This window comes from Porites lutea, chromosome 1 (assembly GCF_958299795.1).
Source record: "Porites lutea chromosome 1, jaPorLute2.1, whole genome shotgun sequence".
In the NCBI taxonomy this organism is placed as follows: Eukaryota; Metazoa; Cnidaria; class Anthozoa; order Scleractinia; family Poritidae; genus Porites; species Porites lutea.
Genome location: NC_133201.1, coordinates 31,883,798 through 31,907,891, shown reverse-complemented (window position 1 = coordinate 31,907,891; position 24,094 = coordinate 31,883,798). Strand labels below are relative to the sequence as shown.

The 24,094-nt window shown below is 38.6% G+C and overlaps 2 protein-coding genes across 3 annotated transcripts in view; one reads left to right on the top strand and one right to left on the bottom strand.

Moving 5' to 3' along the window:
* Nucleotides 1–2,220: 2,220 nt before the first annotated feature.
* On the bottom strand, nucleotides 2,221–8,365 carry LOC140937160 (uncharacterized). The gene is made up of 4 exons (XM_073386695.1): nucleotides 8,180–8,365; nucleotides 4,843–4,965; nucleotides 3,477–3,779; nucleotides 2,221–2,800 (listed from the first exon to the last, which is right to left on the bottom strand). Exons 1-4 carry the CDS (start codon nucleotides 8,250–8,252, stop codon nucleotides 2,631–2,633), a joined length of 669 nt encoding a protein of 222 aa, XP_073242796.1. The 5' UTR covers nucleotides 8,253–8,365; the 3' UTR covers nucleotides 2,221–2,630.
* Nucleotides 8,366–18,450: 10,085 nt separating this feature from the next.
* LOC140948391 (zinc metalloproteinase nas-14-like) overlaps nucleotides 18,451–24,094 on the top strand; it is a 13,189-nt gene continuing 7,545 nt past the window's right edge. Inside the window, exons 1-2 of one of the 2 annotated variants that reach the window (XM_073397629.1) lie at nucleotides 18,451–18,779; nucleotides 20,637–20,675. In XM_073397629.1, coding sequence (XP_073253730.1) covers nucleotides 18,680–18,779; nucleotides 20,637–20,675 — 139 coding nt within the window. In that variant the 5' untranslated portion in view covers nucleotides 18,451–18,679. The remainder of the gene's footprint in view (nucleotides 18,780–20,636; nucleotides 20,676–24,094) is intronic. The other variant, XM_073397638.1, reaches the window with a different exon arrangement.

The following is a 24,094-nucleotide window of genomic DNA, read 5'->3' as shown; positions in this document are numbered from 1 at the left end:
TTCTACTTTACGTTTATTTCAAAAATTGTCACATAAATAAGCTTGATAATTATTTCATTTATTTAGTTTTAGCTTAGTTTTTAGAGTCTTTTTGTTTATGCATCAGTCAATTCCACCTGCGCCCAGGCGCCCCCCGGGCTGACCCCCGGGCATTAGCATTTTTTTGCCTTGGATGGCAAATTCCCGGGGGTGGGGACTCTTGAGCTGTCAAATTCCCCGGGGTGGGGACGAAAAAAGAGGGCAAATGCCCTGTCCTCCGTCAACACTGCAACATTTTTCATTGATCGCACAGTCAAATAGTGCCGTTTTAAGCATTTTAATGTGCGATTTTTTTGGTTTAATTAACGTCTTCCTTTGTAATAGCGCGAGGATTCTAATTAGGACTTCACGCCGCGACGACATGCACCAGTTTTAATATGGTTTTAGTATTGGTAAAAAATTATTGACATTAAAATTAATAGAGCGCTGTAAAGTTATATGTTATGAATAGTTTTATAAATATGAAAGGATGTTCTTCAAATAATATCAACAGAAATTTGATTCAATAACCAAAAAACGTTGATTCACATCGAAAGCTCCAATTTCGCTACGTAATTCTGGCTTGATAAGCAATGAAGAAATGCATACATACATTTAAAATCGAGAACATGCCTTTACAACCCTCTACAATTTATTTCTGTCCTTAAAAAATGAGCCAATCTGCTTTTCTTCCAGTAAAACCGCGTGCGTATCAAAAGCTCGGGATTGGCCCGGGGGTTGGCAAATGCCCGGCCTCCGGGCAGTGCAACATTTGCAAATGCCCCACCCCCGGGACTGACAAGGCGGGCAAATGCCCCGCAGTTGCCCGGGGGGGGGGGGGGGGAGGAGGCTGGGCGCAGGTGGAATTGACTGATGCATTATAGTTGCAGCTATAGTTTTCCCTCAAAGTTTTTACCCTAATATTAAGAGCAAGTAGACAGATGCCATTCAGAATAACAACGAAAAGCGTTTTTGCAATTTACCTGAAGACGGAGAACGGTTGATTCAGCGAAAGGAAAACTCAAAGGCAAGTTTTTGAAAAACATAGAACGTGATTTGTTTACGCGCGGGCAGATGGCAGCATACATGAACTAGAACCGATGACTCAACTGAAGGCAAACGGAAAATAATGTTTTTCTCTTTTGATTATGTTATAAAAGAAATGGTAAACGTTGAATCAAACTCAAGAAGCTAGAGTCGCACTCGGCTATCGCCTCGTGCGACTCTTACGCTTCTTTCGTGCTTAGCAACCTCCCGCGTGCATCCATAACTCCATGGTTGCACGCTGCACGTTTACCATTTCTTAATTATACGTTGAAATGAATGCCACCTTTGACTACTCAGAAATGATTACAAAACTAGTGTCTCAGCGGGAAAGTTGTCTCTTCTTGTTAAAAAACCTTCACGAGCAGCAATTACCTTATCTTGACTTTGAAATAAAGGTCTAATAAACTGCCAAAATTTGCCACGTTGAATTTGAACGTGAATAACTCACCTACGATCAATGATAGAGGTACAAAAAGCTAGCAAATTTCGAAGGAGGAGTTAGTTCGTTCATTCATTCATTCATTCAGTCAGTCAGTCGGTCAGTCAGTCAGTCAGTCAGTCAGTCAGTCAGTCATTCATTCATTCATAACTTTATTATATTTCGGGTTGTAGTGTAGCACATAGTGCTAGTATCTCCGAACTACATAAATAAGAACCGATAAATAACTAAACTAAATAACTCTTCATGACAGCCCTTACAGTCAGTAACAACACTTTTCGGATGGTCGGGGCGATCAGACATAAGGTCACGTGACTATCAAAATTTCCGGGTTGAAAAACCGAATCTTTTTACTTTAAAGGCAACGCTCTCGTACCGCCGGGTTTATGCCTTAGAAGGTTGGTTTAAGGGCGACATACGTTAGGGAAACCACAGTCCTTTCAGGCATTGCTGTAAAATAATGTAATGTAACTTGACAAGCAATTATTCCTTTTTCACAGTATTTTAGCATCCAGCCATTCCCTAGTACAGTGATAATGCATTGCGTTTACTTGCAAGTTATGCACTTCCGTGCTCTTGTTGGACCTTGGCCACGTCTTTTATTGGCTAGTTTATTTCACTCACATAAAATCATACACTGAGAAAAACAAAACGTTTATTTATTTCCTGCACAAATACAGAAAACATTTTTATCTACCACACTAAAGGTTTTGACTCAAGACCATCGTTGACCTTTACAATAAATACTGGGGCAGTTGCTGAAAGTTAGAAGAATATTTAAAGAAGTTTATTCGATTTGCATTTTGTTGTTGTTTCTTTCTTTATCTCAACGATGCTAATCGTTCCGTTCTTTTCCAAGAAAAATATCAATCATGAGAAGACAATTTTGAATAATTTGTACGACAAAACAGTTTTCAAAGTGCGTTCAAGAAAAATACCGTAATGTACTTCAAAAACAATTATAAAAGAAAGTTGGTGGAGAATGCGAATCCCTCAAGTTTTCAAAACGAAAAATATCTTATTATTCATGACATTTAACCCCCTGGACCCTTCCCACCACAAACTGTCCATTTATTCTCAAAAAAGACAAAAACAAGATATTCTGTCAACTACAATGTACCCCTAGCTAGTAGGGGTTGTAATCTCGATTTCTCTGTCTCCGCCGGTCAAGTTGATCTGATAATACGCCAGTGAACTGGGCCTGCGGTTGTGGTTGGTCTTTCTTTTCTAAGGCGCGGAGAAGCTTTTCTGACAGGTCATTCAGCCTCACGCCACCGCTCTGCAGTTCTCGTGAAGCTGTCGGGGAGAAAAGCGGGAAGGTAATAAAAAACAATATTTTGGTAATGTGTCGAATCAGTTTCGAAATTGTATGGTCGTGAAAAGGTTGATTAGATTGATAGGCATTAATACACAACAGGTGTGTCCTCAACTATTTTTAATCTTAGAATGAATTTTATTTAACATTTGGCTTTGCTTGTTTCGAATAAAATGCTTATTTCGGAGCTTGATAAATAGTTTTAGTGATTTGCACATCATGCACATCGTGGTTGCTAGCTATCACAGATCACCATCGAAATTTTTGGGATTTTGCTTCCATTTTTTGAGAGAAACGATCCTTCAATTTCATCGCAACATAAACTTGAATCAAACAAGGTGAATTACAATAATTTAAATTGGCGTGAGCCATGGAATACTACTCCTGCTGCGGTCAGGCTTCAAGCTCACCACCACTACCATCACCACTGTCATCAATAGCATCGTCTTGTGTTTGTCATCCATGTAAAACTTGACATTGGAAAGTTTCACCTCATAGTTGAAACCCTCAGTTTGTTTCTTTTTTCTTGGGTAAACAGTGTTGGGTTTATTAAGTTTAGCGGGGGGACTGACAAATGAAATTAAGAAAGGAAAAACGAAATGAATTCTTAAAGTTTTAGTCAAATGGCGTCATCGTGATCATGGCCTATTAACTCACCTATTTCGTACACAGCATTCTTCCAAGGCCCACCGCATCGCTCGTTTTCGGATCCGGCGATACACTGCGTCATGCACTGGCTTTCATCCTCAGCGGCTCCGTACCTTCCAAATTGCCGGGAGCACATACAAAACCGTGCGTCTTGGACCGCCGCATAAGGATAACCCTGTAAATGACACTCTTCCGTACATGATCGCACTCCAAGATATTCGCGTTTCATTGGAATCATCTTTTCGAAGTCACTTCGAAATCCATCACGGTAGCAACCTTTGTAACGCACGTCAAGAACTGTGCGTTTATCATCTGTGAAGAAAAGGGAGCCAGGTGATAACTGGTTACTGTACGTACTAATATGTGTTTTAAAGGAGCCAAAATTGACGCTGGAACCAAAGAGATCCTCGAAATAATGGTTTCAGTATATAATTATAAATTTAATATTTAAAAATACTATACTAATTTAACGTTACCTATAAGCGTTAATGTTTCTAGCTGTCGAAACCCAGAAGAAAAATGGATTTGAGTCCCTTTTAGTCAAAAAAGACTAGAAACTTATTTTTATACGTGTAATATATCAATTTGATATAGTTCCTTTAGGGACGGACCATTAGAAACGTTATGCGGGGGGAGGGGGGGGGGGGGGGCGGGCGAAGTACAAAAAAACATATTCGCGCAAGGAAAAATTAAATGAAAATAAATTCATGCACGCAAATTAACCCTAAAAAATATTCATGCCATGGCCTAAGAAAAATAATCCAAGGAATTTGAAAACGAAAAAAAATTCCTGCGGCACGAAAATTCCCCACTCCAACCATAACTTTTCTAATGGTCCGTCCCTTATGGATCGGAGTTCGATAAAAAATGACTAATAATACTCAGCCATAATTTCAGCTCAGTTTTAACCAAAAATGTGAAACACGCCCCTTGGCATGGCCTCCTTGAATTTGAAATTTAACCTCGCATGCGCAAATACCAGCTTCTCCCGCTGAGCCTCTCAGTAGCTCATTGGATCATTGGATATAGTATCCATGCACGACAAGGTTAGATGCAAGTTTTGCTTTGTTGCTTTTTTTATAGTGATTAACAGGAGGAGTTTTACAAGGATGTCTCCTTTGTTCTCTGCTTTTTAAATATGTATTTCAGTCTGATTTAATCAATTCGAGCTCCACCTGAATAAGCTCAATATCTTATCTGTTCGAAGATGATACAAATTTATTTTGCGGTTTAGGAAACGATATTTAAACAAATTGTCTACTAAAACGCGAACATCTCTTCTCTCAGAATTTCGCTCAAGTCTATCTGTGTCAGATAGTAGGTAGCGATAAAATCGGCAATTCAAAATAGAGCTATTTGTAATTTGTAAACTCACCTTGTTTGCAGTGTTCACAGGTCACCAGACATAAAGTTTCTGCACAGTGTGTTTTGCATTTACCCTCTCTTTTCCATCTTTCACAGATCCCAGATTCAGCATTCAAAACATCACCGCAGAATACTAAGAGGAAAAACAATACTTAACATTGTAAGATGCCTTTAAATCAGTATAAATAGACGTCTTATAAATACATCTGAAAATATGTCACGCAGTAGTTTCTTGATTCAACTTCCGTTTTCAAGCAATAGTTTGCTTTTGATAGTTTTTGATTCAAATTCTTCGCGCTCGTTTGCAGTTGTAGCGAATGTTGTAGCGTATGTTGTAATGAATTTTTTGCTGGCAATTTTATCTGAGGAGCCCCGCACATGCCGTGTGGCCATGGTACGAAACTAAATAGTAATAAATATGCCAAGTGAGATCTCACGTTGACACCAGACAACCTTGATCATCTGAAAATATATATATTATTGAACGAGTTTAGTGTGTAGCATCGTGGGATATTTTTGCGAGTCATGCAGCTGTATTTGATAATTTGATATTTTGTATATTCAAGGAAAAAAACGATGGTAATATCGCATAGTCTATAAAATAGCATGCGCAATGTTAATCGTATGACTGTATGATATCATCGGATTCGAAAAACCTTCTTTTCGCTGCCCAATTGTGAACGGCAAGCTCGCGCTTTTAAAACTCTCTAGCTTAGGGACCGTTTGCGAAAACTTGTGTTTTATGGAGTCCAAACGCCGTTATGTGCCTGTGGACGGAAAGCTAAAACGGAGAAAAATATCTGTTTTCAATTTAAATACTCGGATACGTGAGAATGTCGGATCTAGAAAGAGAGTTTTTACAGCTCTCTAGACTGGGAACCGTTTTCGAAAACTTGTGTTTTTTGGAGCCAAAACGCCGTTATGTACCTGTGGACGGAAAGCCAGCTTAAAAGGAGAAAAATTGTTTTCGTAAATATTCGGATACGTGAGGATGCCGGTCCAAGTAAGAGGGCTTTGTTATGAAAAGAAACAGGGGATAGGAAGTTAGAGGGCTAACTGTTGACTGGAACACTTTAAACTAACTTTATACCCAGCTTATTTCGATGCCACCTGATCCTGATCCTTTAATCTGTAATTAATCTTTGTGATTTACACTATTATTACCGATGATTTCATGCAGACTATTGTAATTTTAAATGCTACCACGGCAACCGAGGTAAATGCATTTGTCTTTATTCATTAAGCTTTTGACATTGACATGAACTCGGTTACACCTGTCGATTTAATTCATTGGCTTATGAAGGCTGTAATATCAGTTTATATCAGTGATATATATACGGTGTTTACATCAGTCTTGTACCACTAACATATTACCCCATGATGTTTCAGTGGCCGATCCAGACCTTCAGATAAGAGGGGGGGGGGGGGGGGGGAGGGGGAAGTTTTTGGGCGGTCATCCAGAACCTGAGAAAGCAAGGAGGGGGCAGTCTCCAAAAAATTTTTTTTTCTATCCTTACGGCCTCAGTTTGGTCTAAAAATAAGGGGAGGGGCGGGCCCCCCCCCCGGGCCCCTCCCCTGGATCCACCACTGTGTTGAACCTGTACCACATTACAATCAGTCCTGTCCAGAACAGCTCCCCGTGTTTGTAGAATAAATGTTCAGCTATTTCATGTACCTAAAAGAGTTATGAACGGGTACTCCAAAGGGTAAAGGGTACTCCAGTTGTGTTATATCGTTTAGTAGGTGTGGTATAACTGCATGTAATACGTCTGAGCGTCGGATTCCTAAATGTGACCTTCAATAATTGCGCGCCAAAAATTAATTTTTTACGCTTGGCTGTGACGAACCGTTCGGAAATATTAATTCAACTCTTTGGATGAAATCTTGCGCGCCATGTTAAAATTAAAAAAAAAGAAAAGAAAAAAAAAGAGGTCATTGCCGCTACCACAGGGCTTAAAACCCTAAGAGCTTAAGCACATTGTTTCATTTTCGAGCATTGAGGTAATTGAAGTAAAGATTTAAGTAAGGAAGTAAGGATTTTTTCAGATAAAATAAGAATTAGAAAAACAATACAGCAGAGAAAAAGGACACTAGCTTAAGTAGAAATTACAAATTAAATAAAATCACCCCAATATAGCCTTTTAGAGAATTATCTTTTACCTTATAAAAACCATTAACCTGTGCACGTTGCTGTTACAGTGTATACCACTATACGATTTGAAGTTAATTGAATTGCCTGTTGAAAGGAGACCCGGGGCATTTTAGTAGAAAAAAACTGAACATGAAGGTGCAGCAATTTAGCGGGGGAAATAAAAGCATAATGTACAAAATTCTAACTACATCTAGGATGTTGTGTCAACCAGACTGTACGGACCCAATTCCGTTTCACCCTCCTTCCAGCGATGCACTTAACAACTCCCCTAGCAGCTAACAACTGTTATCTCTTACGTATCGGGCTGAAATTTCGCTGATGACTCAAATTTTGGAAATGGAGAGGGGAAAGGTCTATGGTCGGCCGTTAGCTTTTCTGTCAAGACTCAAAAAACATCTTGCTATTTCTTTTTGTTTTCAGCACTGCACTTTAATTTTAACGGGAGATCTTTTTCTGCCAGAGTTTTCAGTTAGTTCTTTCCGCGGCATTCAGTGTTTGACCGAAATTTTCGAGAGTTTCGGTTGAGCTTATTTTTCCCCTTGAGTATGGCAATAAGGCTAGAGTTACAGCCGTAGAGGATTAATGGAGATAAAGGAGATTTGCGCTTTTTAAAGTTGGGTGATATTCCAGTCCTTTGAACAAGTATCAAATGGCAGTCTACATAATCATCTCTCATTATTTTAGTAGACTCAGATTACAAACAAGCATTAAAACTTTTTTCTGTTCCTTTTTTCGAAAAATCAAATTAAAAATATCTTGTACTCTCTCGACTGGCAAGAAGTAGTAAATTCAATGTCTCCTTTTCATCTTTTATGTTTCTTTTTCGTTTCTTGCTATTTATTTTTTGTTTTCTACTGAGATGGGAGGAAATATAGTAGCACTATTAAAAAGGGTTCTAAATCTTGAGTGTAAGGAGCATTCCACTTTAATATTTTCTTCTATATAACTGTCAACTGCTGCTCCAGTTTAAAAGACGTAGAAATCAAAAGGGTAAGTGAAAGCAGTTTTTTATCACTCAAATATTGCTGATGTAATCTTGGTTTTGAAACCTTAAATTTGTTTACAGCTTTACAATTTCTTATTCATCAAAAAGGGGGTAAAAACACAATCTCCTTTAGAGAATCAGTTTTTGATATTTCAGTGTGTAATCTTCAATTCTCGCTAGTACGTTTTTCAAACAAAATATTTGACTTACATTGTTCATTCTGATCTGCGGACGACACGGCACAAATCCCAAGCGCCACGAGACAAAAGAAGAAACAAAACATTTCCCTCTTCAAGTTGTTTTAACCTCTGCAAAACGTTTTTCTTTTAAATCAGAACGTTCTCCCCGACATCAATCGTTGGCAGGTCTTTTAGAAGCTTTGACGCAAGTTTAGAATTGTAAAGAAAAACATTTGAGCTTCTTACGTAAATTATGTCTGGTACTAAGTAACAAAGTGATACTTGAAAAGAATTTTAATTGTAGTGTCTCATAGGCCCAAAATTAGGCGGACATCTTTGTTGTTGTAAATACCCTTTTTTTCAATTAATTTGTAAACAAAAAGATTTTCCAGGCGCGCTAAAAAACACTTAATTCTTCATAACATCTTGGCTTGAACGCATGTCAAATTAAAAATGGGCCATTAATACTCAGATACAAAACTGAAAATGTTTGTTCTCAGCTTTCTGCCAAATACTGATCAATGTCTATTTTTGATACTGTCAGCTGTCATGGAAGGAAGCTTGCTTGATCATGACGACTTTACGAACGTACCCATCGATTGCAAAAAGGACCTGTACTGTCTTCCTAAATAAAGTAAGAAGAACAAGGTTATGTCTTGAAACCATACTAACCTATGGATGTTTAATTACAAACGTCTGAGGGATCCTTAAGAAAGTGATTAGACAAAGTGAGACCGCCATTAGCCTGTTTTTGATAATTCGGTTAAATTGAAAATTATACATTAACATTCAATTTTTGATTAAGAAATCGGGTATGAGCATTTTTTGAAAAATATTGAAGTCGAATGATGAAGAAAAGGTCCATCAGGTGTCTTGAAATGAAACTTTTGCTATGCGGCTTTTGGCGGTATTTCAATTTGCGTACACACTGATTTCGAATCAGATACGAACTGTATTCATTTCCTGTCCCAATTTGGTAGTCAGAGAGCCGATTGTTTTGACAAAGATTATTATTTCTTCACACTTTTCCTAAACACAACGAATCCATCTGTGGAACACACCCGTGTCCGATTCACATTTAACTCACCTCAATTTTTCTGGTAGTCTACATATTCGAAACGTTCACTCAAACTGGCAAAGAACTTCATTTAAAATGGGTCCATACTTAAGATTACGAGGATTCACTTTGTTTAAAGTCTGATTTTTTCTGTCGAGAAAAAGTTCTGAGTATGATCTTCATCTGAGCATATAATATAATTTTTAAGAAAGAGAATTCTGACACCAAAAAGCCCAGAAAAAATCGCTCAAGCTCTATGTGAGAATTGAACACACGACCGTCCGAGTTCTAGTTCTAGTTCTAGTTCATGTTCTAACCACTGAGCTACTGGAAGTTTTATGGAGAGCGGGGTTGACAAAGAGTAAAAGTTGTAAGAGACTTGTCGACGTCTTACTTTTGAAGGGTGTAGATAGTTTTTTATTTGTAGCTTTATAGCTATTTTATTGCATTGAATTTTAGAGTCGAATTGCCTTGTCGCTTGTGTTTTTCGTTATTTTATATTAATTAGGGGTCAGCTTACGATCCGGCAACGGCAAAGCCAATTGAAAAACTGACCTTCAGTCCTTTAAAACTCTTGGGTATTTTTTTTTTTTTTTTACCTGAGTAGTTACTAAAAGTTGGAAAATTAGGTCGAAGCTGAGCAAAGTGTATCATCATAGGTTGTGCGCTATCAGATTATAATCAATTGACTGTATTCTTTATTACGTAACGCTAGTTTACGTCACTGCGTGGCGTTTACTTACAGGATGCGTAGATTATATATATTACGTACTGAATCACGGGACTGGAACAAATAATTAAAAACAATTTTTTGCGTAGATTGGGAGCGACGTATTATAATTCTGTTAGAGCCAAGAATTAACCGCAGAATCATTTTGTTTCTTCCTGTAAAGTCTAAGTTATTGATGTAAGAGCTATAGTTTAGAACGGAATCAACATTGAATGAACCGTGAGAGAGAATTAACGCATTTAGTGGAATTGAAAGATACAGTCCATACAGCTGATTTTTAACTAGAGCTGGGAAGTATTCCCTTCAGGTACTGTAAGTATGACGGCAAATAAATACACAAAAAAACTCTGATGTGCGCTTGCAGGGTTGTTGTTGTGTTCGTCACTAATTAAAAGTTATTGCCTTGTTAATGTCACATCCCGCTTACGGTCTACTTTGGATCTTCGTTAAGGGTCCCTATTCTTGCAAAAATTTAATAGAGGAAATCTTTAGTTTTTTCACAGGTGATGTATAATCTTTTTGATAAAGCTAGTTTTTTTTTTTTCCAATTTCTCATATTTGTTTTACTGCCGTGTATTTATTGCTGCTATCCAATTAGTTACGGCTTCAGGTGACGTCGTGTGTCATCGATTGCGGACAGCGAACATTTGTCAAGAATATATTGTGTAACAAAGTGCTCCTCGTAGCAGCCTGCGTGGTAGATAAGGACCTGGAATCGAGTTGTGCGATTGCAAATAATCACGGGTTTCCGTCTGTTCAGTCTCGTCGACATTAAAACGTGTTCTTATTATAAGCAGTGTCTCTGACAGTCATTCTGTAAGCCCAGCGTACAATTCACTAGATTGAGATTCTACTGAGGACAGAGTAAAACGTGAAAGTCCTCGAGGTAGCTAGGTTTATGAACAGTTTTTTGAAATCTGGTTATCTTACTTTGCTGTACTACTGACTACTTCACCAATGATGCTCGTATCAAGAAATGCTCTATTGTACCAACCTGAATTTGCCCATCAAACTTAAAGCGATAGTTCTTTTGTTCCAGGTGACACCTTTCCAGACCGACCCGAAGCTTGTTTGAATAATCAGAAACAAATATTTAGTTACTCAATTAACATACCTTGCTTCACATCTATGTTGAATTCGCAGGTTACACCATGTACAACATTTACGTTACAAATCAAGCTGAAGAGAACGTATACTTCCGCCTACGAAGGGAAACAATCAGTTTCCGCGATTTTCCAAACGACTTTGTCAGTCGAGTTGAAGAATTGTCCAAGGACCAGCAAGAGTCTCAGGCAAACTCCAGCAGTTTAAATTCATACTTAATAAGCAGGCATTTTTGTATCATTCCTCCACAAACGACCATGTCTTTTACCATTGGACCCGTAGATGATTCATCCGCAATGTGGGCGTCACTCTATGCGCGATCGAAGTTGTGGATTATGGACTATAAAGTTGATTATGTCAACTTTGGTGCTTGTTTGTAAAACAGACGGGCAGTTGGGGAGTTTTCTATCTTATCCAGGCGAATCCTGGATTTCAGCCAAGAAGGGAGACGCAGTCCCCGACAGCACTATTAAAGCTGGCGGTAGTGCGACGAACGGCTTTGAGTACTATGTTGGTCGTTCAACCCTAGCTATACCATGCCCTTTTGCTTCCATGAATGGTCAATGTAGCTTCTGGATTCCAGGAGAAAGCAAAAACGAGGAAAGTGGCGAGCTGTTGCGCGACACAGGTCATCAATGGATTCGAGCATCAAGAGGCGACCTTATACCACCTAATTCTGTAATCGTCGGAGTAAGAGGGGCTGAAGGATCGGTTTTTCTCGGAAGGGTGGGAAGAGAGCCGTGCTCCATCATCACGGAAAATGGAAAAATCAAAGATTTCTGTTGCTTTCCACAGGGGCAGGAAACGCGAGTTGAAAATGGTGAGGTGATTGTACTGACCAACGGTATATTGAGTTTCAAGTGAATAACCTAACTCAAGGACATCAACTGAAGATATACCGTCCACTATTTTTTTCCACGAAAAATCAAAGGTAGAATTTTGGAACATAAAAAATAAATCAGTGAATTAGATAACCTGTTTATAGTTGGCGGAGAACCGGATGCATGCGTTCAACACAGGTTTATTTAAAATAAAGCCCTGAAATACAAATAAATCAACTTCCAAGCTAAGATCTCACCTCGTTTATGTTGCATCAAGAAACAAGGCTCAGATCCGAATAAACTACGCCATTTGGTTAACTTTCTCTCATGAATTATTCCGCCCATGCATAGCATATTATTTCCGAGATGTCACGCGCGACTAAAATCCCGACTTCGCGCACTGCGGTGATGTGACATTAAGCTCGTGATAAGAAACAAACCGTCCTTTGTCCTTTGTTCATATGAAATCGTTGCGCCCTGCGGTTATGGTTGTACTGCTATGAGATAAGGTCAAGAAGGCCTTTCCCTTAATTTTGCTGTTTTTTAGGATCCACCAAAAGTATACTTCAACTCTGCATTGTCTAAACACGTAGATATTGCTTTTACCACGAATCAAAAATGGGCATGACTCCCCAGCGACCAGTATGTACTTTGAATGGATCTGGTTGTCGGCATTTCCGCGGCTAGCGAGTGTCTTGTCTTATGTGAGTATGATCTACATTGTTCCCTCTTTTTGCACGCTTTTTGCATAGCATGTTACTGAAACGTCATATGAGAAACAATGAAGGGTAGTAAACATTTATATACTCCCGGCGGTATGGCAATTTTGTTTATTAGTTTTTACAGTGTTTCTCGCTCAGGCTCGCTCTTTCCGTATGATTAATATCACACTTTATGTCACGCCACCTCTTTCATTCTCTTGTAAATTTGACGGTGTTTTATTTTTAAAGGAATGGCCCAGAAACTCTGTAAAATCACTGCTTTGAAAGGAGATATTTGTAAACAAGCGATATCAATACTAAACGTGTCTGGCATCTTTTTCATCGCCAGCGGAGTTTCTTAATTAATGAATTTAAAAGGCGGGAAATTCCTGTCACGCCTCCTGGACGCGAGCTGCAGTGATGTTATTGTAGTCACTTTATTTTTTCTCTCTTCCTCCCAATGGTAAAAGTTCATGAAATAAAATGAATACAAAACCGTCGAAAATTGCCCGGAAAAGCAAGATTTAACTCAGCTTTTTTCTTATGTAGTTCTTTATAAGTCAGTAATTAATGTCCAGGCCTAGCCTGCCGTTTTATTTTCGTGTTCGCGCTTTCTCAATTCATGCAGCGTACCCGACTATCTCGTAGACTGTTCACAGTCCACTGTTTTTTCGTGAGATCGTCGAGATGTAGCGCGCTTCATGTACCGAGGGGGGCGGGCGTTAGGGAGCTTAAGCAGCGACGTTTTTGAGCGACGCACGTCAACCGGAAATGGACGTTTTGCACTCTTGAGCCGTGATTTTGAACAAATTTTTGGGCAGATTGTCTCTATAAGAATTAAGACACTTGGCAATATAAAAACGGTAGCGTCAAGGCTTATTAAAAGAGCAAAAGGCTCACTTCCGGTTGACGTGCGTCGCTCAAAAACGTCGCTGCTTAAGCTCCCCTGTAGGGGGAGGGGGCGAGAAAAAAAGAGGTGAAGCGAACACGCTTAGCGCTTTTATTAGGAACTGAATGTTTCACCAGTGAATGTTTGCCTCGCCTGCAAACTTCTTAATGATACTAGAGTAAAGTGAATGTAATTAACAGTGTAAGTTGCATGCATGTAGATTTCAGCAACTCAACGTAAAGGAATCGGCTAAGAGATAATTTTCGTGAAATACTAGCTAGGACTATGTGGAGAAATTTCGTTGAGTTAAATAAGGTTGCAGGAAAACAGGTTTTCATGGAAAAAACATAAGGCTTAAGGAGTTTATACCTGCTGACAATGAAGAAGTGAATTTTCTGTACGAAAACAACCTACCCGAAGATCTTAAAAGCGAAAGAACGGTTGCAATCTTTGCAGCCAAGCCATGATTCACTATCAAGCGATTTTTAATAACTGGTCCATGCGAGAGTCTTCATTCAAAGCAATTTGAACTTAGCAAATCATTAGAAAATACAGAAAACTGCACATAAGGGTTTGCTTTGCTCGCTTCAGTCAAATCCAGCTCCAGCAGTTTACGGGCAAAGAGTCAATTGTTTTGAAGTCACTACCGGCAGTTGCCGTTCTTTTCAGTTGCTTACAGAAAGGTATTTCTAATAAAGAACAGAAACTTCCACAGTGCACTGGAAAACAAAACTATGTAATTGAAAAACAAAAACAAAAACACTCTGACTATTATTACTTGAGCAGCAGAGAAATGATCAACATCCTCTCGAGTAAGCTTGCTGGTCTTTTAAGGATTTTTTAAGCGCACAAGTTTGTTCACTCTCATGCGTTTGCAATATGGTTCTTTGACTGAAGAGAAGGATAAAGCTGGTTCTGCAAAGGTAATAAATCTGGGCATTTAAAAAAGTAACTGTAACTACTCATAATAGAATACTAGCGGGTTCTAATTCAGTCCGGCGAAAGAGGGCGAAATCAACTCACAAATTAATCGAATGCACAATCAGAAAAATACTCGCCTCCTTGTAAATGTTCAATACTTTCCATCCCACCTCAGACTGACGGAGAGATCCGTTTTTCCTTTAAGATTAGTTGTTCTGAATCCAAAGTAATTTCCAAGTGACGAAAAAAAAAAAAAAAAAGATAATAATAATAATAATAATAATAATATAACGAGCAAGAACAAGTTGGAGAACTGAAAATAGTAAAACAATTCAGTGATGATATTGGTATGGAATTCGGAATTGAGAAATGTGCCAAAGCCAGTTTCAAGAAAGGTAAACTGGCCTCTACTGGAAACATAGTAATAGATGATGACACAGAAATACAAGAGTTGGACCAAGAAGGAGTATACAAATACCTGGGTGTAGATGAAAGTGATGGTATCCAGCATAGCAAAATGATAGGGAAGATAAGAAAAGAATATAATAGGAGAGTAAGATTAATCCTAAGAACTGAGCTCAATGGAAGAAACAAAATAGAAGCTATCAATAGTCTTGCAGTCCCAGTTGTGCAATATAGCTTTGGCATCATTGACTGGAAAATCTCAGAACTGAAGAAGATTGACACAAAAACACGCAAACTATTGAACATGCACAAGATGTTACATCCTAAAGCAGATGTGAAAAGGCTGTACATCCCAAGAAAAGATGGAGGTAGGGGCCTGATTGATGTAGAAACAGCATTCAAAACAGCAACAGTAGGGCTTGATCACTATCTGAAGCACAAAGAAGGGCAATATCTAAAGCAGGTGCTTGAACATGAAAGATCTAAAGCCAAAAATTCAATATCCAAGAATGCTACTAAATTCAAAAGGGAAGTAACAATGCCAGAGATTGAGAACAGAGAAGATAAATCTGCCTCTGAAAATGCTAAAGCCCTGAAACACGTGTTTAAGTCCAAGATGAAGTCAATGAAAGAAGAAAAGTGGAAAAACAAAGCATTGCATGGCCAGTATCCAAAGATCCTAGAGAAGCCTCATGTAGACACAGTCACCACCAACAAATGGTTGTCAAGTAATTTGAAAGGAGAAACAGAGGGTCTACTTGTAGCAGCTCAAGACCAGGCAATAAACACCAGAAACTACCAGAAAGTAATATGTGGCCAGCAAGTGGAGAGCAAATGCAGAATGTGTTCGCAACTTGAAGAGACAGTGGACCATATTGTATCTGGATGTGAGGTATTGGCCAAAACAGAGTACATCTCCAGGCACAATAATGCTGCAGCATATCTCCATTGGAGCATCTGTAAAGATCATGATATAGAGATTACAGACAAATGGTACGAACACGAGCCAGAGACCGTGATGCACAATAAAGATAACAACATCACTATCATGTGGGACATGCCAGTCAATACTGATAGAGCTATAACAGCGAACAGACCAGACATCATCGTTAAAGATTCAGTGAATTCCACCTGCAAACTGATTGATATGACTGTTCCATCAGATAGAAGCATCGCACTGAAGGAAACTGAAAAAAAAGCAAGTACAAAGACCTAGAACTAGAAATACAGAGAATGTGGAATATGAAAACTGTAGTGATCCCTGTGGTTGTTGGTGCGCTTGATACAGTGAAGAACGGTATGGTAGAGAACATCAAGAAAGTATCAGAGAGAGCTAATATGACAGAGATTCAAATGATCTGCATGCTGGGATCTGCGCGAATCCACAGGAAGGTGCTCAGTGTATGAACAGAATGATTGACTTGGGTGACTGACGCTCTAGGTGCATGGTTTGCGCCCGGCTGATGCGCAAAAAGAACACCAGCAAAGACTGTGATAATAGAGATAATAATAATAATAATAATAATAATAATAATAATAATAATAATAATAATAATAATAATAATAATAATAATAATAATAATAATAATAATAATAATAATAATAACAATAACAATATAGGCTTTGCATGGAGCAAACGTTCGCACGTCGTGAATTTCATACAGTCTCAGTTAGAATTCTCTCAGTGACAAACAAATACAGTCAGAAAAGCCCGCCTTAAGCCTGCGATAAGAGATGCGCAGAAACGCGCGCGGAACCTTTTTCCGCCCTGAACCGGCACGATGTTCATTGTGTGCGAACGACTTGTGCCGCCCAGGGCCGCCGCTGTTTATACTACGCCGAATAACTTTTCGTGGCGCCAAGAGAAGATATCCGACAGGGTGGGAACATAGCCTGAATGTGTGGCGCGTCACTTACCATAATCACATACTGACTCAAACTGTTGCTTATGGCCCACGCCGCCGCAGTAGTTGCTTAGGGTCCCTCCTATGACTGGGCGGCTATTTAGCAAGGATAATAAATAAAGAATGACTATACTAACGTGTCTTTCGCTCTAGTTTACAAGAAACTAATTCATCCTCTCGCTTATTAGAAAACCAAGATAGCAGATTAGTTCCAATTGAAGATTCAGAAGACGTGATTGATTTGTTGTGAATGGATCGTTTTTGAAATTTTCTATAACTGTTATGCTTTTTCCACACACAAAAGTCGAACACTGAAGTCAACGTATACAAGCACAGTGGCAGAAAAGAAGAATAGGTGTTATGCCGAAGCGTTTATAATGGAGGGTAGAGGTTCGAAGGAGAATATTCGGCGGGGATGGCTTTTGTCAGATCAAGTGGAGCAAGTACAAAATTTTACTTTGATTGCATGTTTACTTTAGAATAATGTTTCAGTTTTTAGCAGTTTGAACCGAAAATGAAACTTAAGGAACTTAACGTATGCACGTATTCCTTAAACCAGCGAGATTTACAAAGGGATTGGGATGTGAATTAAATAATGTGTCATATGCTTAATATCTCGTACCAAACTTCGCATGGTTCAACGGTTTTTAAAAATTTAAAGGGATCGTGCTGAGATATTTTCCAAAGTTTGGTACATCGTGATGGCCGTCCGATATTCACCAACTTCAGCCAAAGAAGACACGGTTTTAGGTAGGCCACATACGTACTGTAGATATTCACTCAACATATCTCACTCAAGAGTCGCATTGTTCTTAAAACTGTGTAAAAGCTATATGTATTTACAACTCCCTTAACCCCCCCAAACGAGATTTTCTCAGCTTATGTTATCAAATTTAGTTCCACCAAAACATCATTTTAGTCATTTTTCATCTTTTCTGAGTTCACTTTTAAAATTAAGTTTACGATAGACCTTTTTGCTGTAAAGGGAAGTAACTTGGTTGGGTCACATTTGATGACTGCCCAATTTCTCGTGCAAGAAGTCAGGTATTCTGCTTTACGTCAATCTTTATTGTGTATTTATTATTATAATTCTTCTTCCTTTCTAGTGGCACTTAGCTTTTGCTGAATATTCCATTTTAGAAGAAGGGCGCCTCTCTAAAAAAACCGATGCATAATTACACTGAATAAGAACTTGTATAAATACTCTTTTTATTTAAAAGCTAAATTCGACACGTCAAAGTGTTGAGCGGAATTTCTTCTGCAAGAATATATTTTTGCTCTTGTAGTTTTCTTCCACGTAATTTACAGAGGAAGTACTTAATACTGCTTAAAAAACTTCTCCTTCAAAAGGTCGTAGAATTAATATATGTGTATAAAAAACAGCGCTCTGGTTATTTTGAACGACACTGTGTGAGTCATGCGTATTGTTCAATTTCAATAGCCACTTATGACGTTAACAATCCTTTACATGGTTAACTAAAAACCGCAAAAAAGGAAGGACCGTTCTCTGAATTTGCCAAACCTTAGTTTGGTCCCTAACATTTTATTGTAATCTCAGTGTAGAAAGCAAAATAAATCCAAGAAACTACTTTTAATCTGGATTCTCAGCCGACAATGAGTCACTGGTTTCTATATTCAAATTTACACATCTTTTGTGTTGGAACACATTACAAGTTAATCAAGTGTGAAACGACAATAATACGTCCCATGCGACACATACGAAAGTTTAACTCGAATGCGGAAAAAGTAGTGGAACATAAAAGGGCCAGTTAAATGCCTTTGAATAGCAAAATAAGAGCGATAGGAATATTTTGACAACAGTGCCTTCGACAGCTGGGTTATTTGTGGCGCTCAGCTGAAATTTCCCATCCGATTGAAATATTTTCATAAGAGTGTAAGAGAGGGCAATCTCAACCCTGTGTTGGTACAATATGACGTTTTGATATTAGCGCCAAAACAGAATCACTGATCAGTGGTAGTCAAAGGAAGGTCGGATGTTATGGTGCGAATAGTCTTTTTAATCCTGGTCTTTTTAACAACTGCTAACAGCAAACCAAGAGCCAGCATTGAACATGTGGATAACCTGATAAAAAAATACGGTAAGTTAGTTATATACACACGATTTTGTCTCTTTTAAAGGGTTCACAAGTTAAATAACAAGCTTTCTATTCTTAGCTTTCGAGCAACGTAGATTCGAAGTATGCCAACTTTCGAAGAGATTTTAACTTAAATCGTGATAAAACGTCCCAAGTTATGTCTATTACAAGCGAAAACTATTTCATCACTATCCTTTTTTTCATTTTTTAGTGAATTTCATTCTATTGGCCTTAAAGAATTTACCTCCAACTATAATATTTTCCCGTTTTACTAAGTTCTTATTTCCGAACTAATATATGGAAACGAATTGGCAAATAGTTCTTGATGCATAGGACTTTTGTTGTGTCAGCTTCGACGGAAAATACGCTTTGGCTCATCACACATGTAGACTTTGCCTTATTTTTGGCTAAGAACAGTAGAAATTTTTATCAAAAAGCTGAATAGTAATGAGTAAGGTAATTTCCATAAGCGGAAATTTTATATGCTGATTGACGCTCGTCACACTCGTGTACTTGAAAATTATTTAAAGGATCGATACACCCCAAAACCATTTATTTGCAGACTTCTAGGTTAAGATTAAACGGAAATTTGTAAATCTAAGCTGGCGAAATCATACAATCAATTTAAAAATCTCTGAGACTGTGGGGCCCTTTAAGGAATGTATTTTTAATGTTTTTTTGTTGAAGTAAGGTCGGGTTAGAGAAGAATTAAGGCTTTCTGCTGCCAAGGGGTATAGTCACTGCCAAGATGGGCGATGGGATGGGATAGCGTACGGTGTTTTAACCAACTTGTTATTAAATCTTTCCGTGAGAGGAATAAATCTGTGCTTAAGTCTCTAAAAAATTGGAGTTCACCATCAGCAGTTATGACCGCTATTTAAGGAATTAAAAATAGCACTGGTTAAATTATGCCTCTATTTTTAATCTTCCTTAAGACTAGCTCTATCCAAAATAATGGCGTATTCTTTTTATATATCCTGCTGTAAAAGTTGAATTCATCTTTTCTATAACTTTTCAAATGTTTTAAGTGAAAATTTTAAGGAAGAAGGCATGCACCTGCAAATTGCTTTAGGGATGATGGCTTGACGTAATCCCATCACTAGTGCAAGCAAAATATCTTATACTAACCATATTATGGCTTCCGCTCTTCGTTGGTGACTGTTAGTAATAATCGAGTCCTATTTATTAGCACTCTTACCCGAAGAGAAATTATTACATTAATATTTAGAGTCTTGAAGTCAGGAGTACTGGCATAAGTACATGTAGGTTGAATAGGATTACGTCGGGTAAGCGATAAGCATACAAAGAAACGATCTTTCCGGACAATTACAGTACTTGTTATCTTTCTCTCTCTCTCTTTTTTTCTCGTCTTTTCAAAACATGCCACCTGGAGTCAAAAATTCAACAAAAATGATTACCATTTTACGCTTCCCTCAAGAAAAGAAACAAACAAAATGGTCCGTGCAACGTACAGGCTTGTTCGTTGAGATGTCCTAAGAGGTCCGTTTGCGTAATTGAAAAAATGCGTAAAAGGTAACCGTTGGTTAAATTTTTGACCTTGAGAGGTTGTATGTTATTGAAACCACACACACACACACACTATACTTTATTTTCATACACATCATTTTGCCATCTCCGCCCGCAAGTAGCAAAAGCTAGGCGAGGCGGGCGGAGAGGATAGGTTACAGCACTCATAACAAATAATATTGTAAAGTAACTAAATAAACTACGTGGATAAATAAGAATTACAGAAACACGAGCTAAAGTTTCAAAATATATAAACCCGCAGCAACAAGTGGGAAGACTTTGAAGTAAGAAAGGGGATGGCTGCTGATTTATTTTATCTGCTTGTTGTTTCAGTGGAAGATGACGTTACTTCAAGGGCCGAAGAGAATCCTGGTATGAAAAAAAAAAAAATTTTTTTTCCTCGTCACAATGTTGTTAAAACAACCTAATTAATTATTACACCGAATACCGGGAAGTAGTAAAGTAATAATAAATACCGTATTTACTCGAATAAGCGCCGCACATGGAGTGGAAAAGTTACTAAGGGCCGCCCTCGAATAAGCGCCGCACCGGAGACAAAAAATTTAATAAGTGCCGCGGCGCTTATTCGAGGAAATACGGTAACTATGTCCCGCGCTCTTAAGAGCGAATGTCTGTAAATATCGAGCAACCGGCGGCCACGGTCAAAAATTAAATTTCGCTCATATCTTGTCCATACATACCTATTAGTAAGTAACTAAACGGGGTGTACTTTGTTTTTCAAAAGGCCGCTTGGATTTGGAGAAAATCGACAAAATCAATTTTCGTGGTCGGCGACTTGAAAACAACCAAAATTTGAGGCAAAATGAGGGGGTCTCAAAACTTCGCTCGTACGCAAAAAGGAAGAAAGCGTGGTAAAATATTCCCCGATAAATCAATTTATAAAGGGTTTTAGCCTTAGAATGGCGGTTAATTCTTAACTTAACGATAATGTGGAAGGTAAACAATTTTATTTTAGTTTTGGTTCTTTTTCAAGTCAACGAAGTTTAAATTTAGACCTAAAGTCGCGATTTAATTTTCAGGCATGTGCTACACCTTGGTTTTTCCTGAAACTCAAGCTATATGTTAGTTAAACATTGTACTAAAACATATGTAAGAACTGGCTTGGGTAATTTAAATTGGGCTTCAGACGAACCTTCTGAACTTGAACAAATTTTGAGTGAAATATGACACATTTGCATAATTCACCAACGCCTTGCTGTTGCCAAAAGGGATCACTGGCATTTCCTGAGAAGAGACCTGATGTACTTCTATAGTACGATAAATAATTTGCTAACACGCAATAGAAATTAACTTACCTTTATAGTTTGGGCCCTTTTTTTTACTTTTTCTACTCTCGAGCTATAAAACTCTGCTGGCGCTAACGCATTTGTAATTTGACCTCTAACGAGAGGTCATTGGAGATGGGCCAGGTTATTAAAATGTCACTCAAACCGAATGAGCGTTATGATCTAAATTCTTAAGGTGGTTGAACAAAATATATCACGAGAAAAATATGTTTTTAAGACATTTTCGGCGATTTGAAAGATGTTTTTACCAATTCCTAGAATCAGTTACAACATACAGCGAGGAAGTGTGAGAAGACAAGGAGAGGTGTTGCGCGACAACGAACACCATCCTTCGAACTTAAGAATGAGCAGTCTAAAACAAAATTGTTTATACATTTCTTTGATGTTTCCAAAGTTATTTGTTCAATTATACAACAACTGAAAGCCTGCATAGTCTGGCTGCCACCAGTACTTGATTTAAAAGTGTAAAGTGGTGGTCAGTTTTTCGGACACCTGTGCATGTGAAAAAAGCATTGACTATTAAGGAATTTGGAAAACATCAAAATCATACACCCTGCCAGTAAACACGAACACTGAGTGGGTTTTAAACTTTGGACAACCTCGATAAATGATCTCGGAAGCGTTTTTTATCTTGAGTGAAGAATCACAATAAAAAAAATCATGTTATTTCATATGCATATTTTGGGGAAGGGTGGCTCTGAATCTTACTTGGGTACTACCTAGTAAGACTCCAGCGGAAAGGTCGTTGAGGGGATAGAAGAATCCGTCGAAAGGGTTACGCTGTAACTCTTGGTCAAGGATGTTAGGTAAGTAATTGGCTCTAAACCCTGTCTCCCCTTTATCAAATGCTTGCACAGGTTAACCAGCATTAAAAAACTTACATTAGCACACGCAACTAAGAAAATATCTCAAAGTGATTGGGGAAATGCAATCCAGGCAGGGCGGCCTTGTGGAGTGGTAGATGACGTAGCGCTATTTTAAAGTCTACAAACCTCTCCTTGAGTGTGAAGACTTAAGGCACGAGTTTCAGTTTCTAGTATCGAATATATACAAAGAAGGAAACCTGGGGTCTAGAACGCTGACCTGTTCCTCTCTCATTCCTTTACCAAAGGATACGTCAAAGTATATCAGACAATTTCCTCCTTACAGCATGCTCGGCTACTCAAACAAGCTTTAAAATCTGACACTAAAATGATATACCGCAGATACAGCAGGTTAGAAAGCTGGAATGAAACGTTTTTACCAGTGGGTTAGGCCCTGACGTCTTCAAATTCACATTAAAAGGACACTGTTTAGGCAAAAGCATTAAGTTTACTTTTCCGGTAAATTCTGTCTTTCGGCCTTAGACAACGGACCAGGGGCCCGTTTGTCCAAAGTCCCTATAACTTTTCGGGCCCGAAATCAAATATTCAAATCGAAATAAAAGGATTAAGAGGAGCGCGGGTTGTGGCCAGCAAAATACCTCATTTTTTTCATTAACGGATATTTTTATCATGTTAGATGCAAAACTATTGAAATTTATATCTTGCATGTAAAGAACAACAGCTTTAGGGGCCCGTTAGTTATCGGGACTTTCGAGAATTGAACGAGCCCAGAAGCGGATGCAGCCTCAATATCCGCTTCATTGATGACTGCCAGAGAAAGTTATGGTCGGAGACTTTCTTTTCAAGAGTTCTGACCATGAATTTCTGACGAGCCACCAAGTCTCAGTCTCAAGGCCGGTACCAAAGCGCACACTCAGAAAATGGCAAAATGGCCGAGAGTAAAACTGAAAAAAAAAACTATGTGGGTAAAGAAAGTAGTGGAAGCGTTAGGCGAAAGTTGACAGGGGCACCCAACGACAGTTTCCTCTTAAATACATTCGAAACCCTTTTAGGTTATCTAAATTACTAAGTTCTTTGCGGCGCCATATAATTATTATGAGGGCTTCAATACTATTTTTTCGACAATTTTGACATTTTTTCTGATTCCTTCTCTATTACAATTTCGTATCTGAAAATTTTAATTCCCTTTATATGGAGAAAACCTGTCTCGTGTTGGAGAGTCACCCTCCCAGCCGAGAGGGGAAAAAACATTGACCCCAACCGGCCTTCGCGCATGCTCTAATTGTCCGCTCCTTGGCTATGCGAGCCCTTTACCGATACGGATTTGCCGGTCGGACCGAAATGTCCCCTTCCATTTTACAAAATTATCTTCCCCAGGACCACTGGTCTGTATCCTGCTTACAAGCACGATAACCAAACTCGCGGTGGCTTTGGTTTGGTCTGTGCAACTGGAATGTACCTTCCACTGAGCAAGTGGTTTTTCGCAAATTTCAAACAGGAATTTTTTTGAATGGAAAGCGCGTAAAGTGCCTACAGAGAAACTTTGGCCCGGCTTGGAGGCTGACCCTACCATTACAAAAGGGTGACTGGACAAGGTGGGTCATCCTTCTAGCCGAGCCAACTTTTTGTAATTTCAACGGTTCGCCATGTTTTGTAAAGA

What these genes read in the sequence shown, in the direction of transcription:
- LOC140937160 (XM_073386695.1), bottom strand. Translation starts at nt 8,252, where the DNA reads ATGTTTTGTTTCTTCTTTTGTCTCGTGGCGCTTGGGATTTGTGCCGTG. An exon ending in CTGTGAACACTGCAAACAAG is followed by an intron (nt 3,780 to 4,842) that starts GTGAGTTTACAA and finishes TTTTCTTCACAG; the next exon opens with ATGATAAACGCACAGTTCTT. An exon ending in GAATGCTGTGTACGAAATAG is followed by an intron (nt 2,801 to 3,476) that starts GTGAGTTAATAG and finishes TCTCCCCGACAG; the next exon opens with CTTCACGAGAACTGCAGAGC.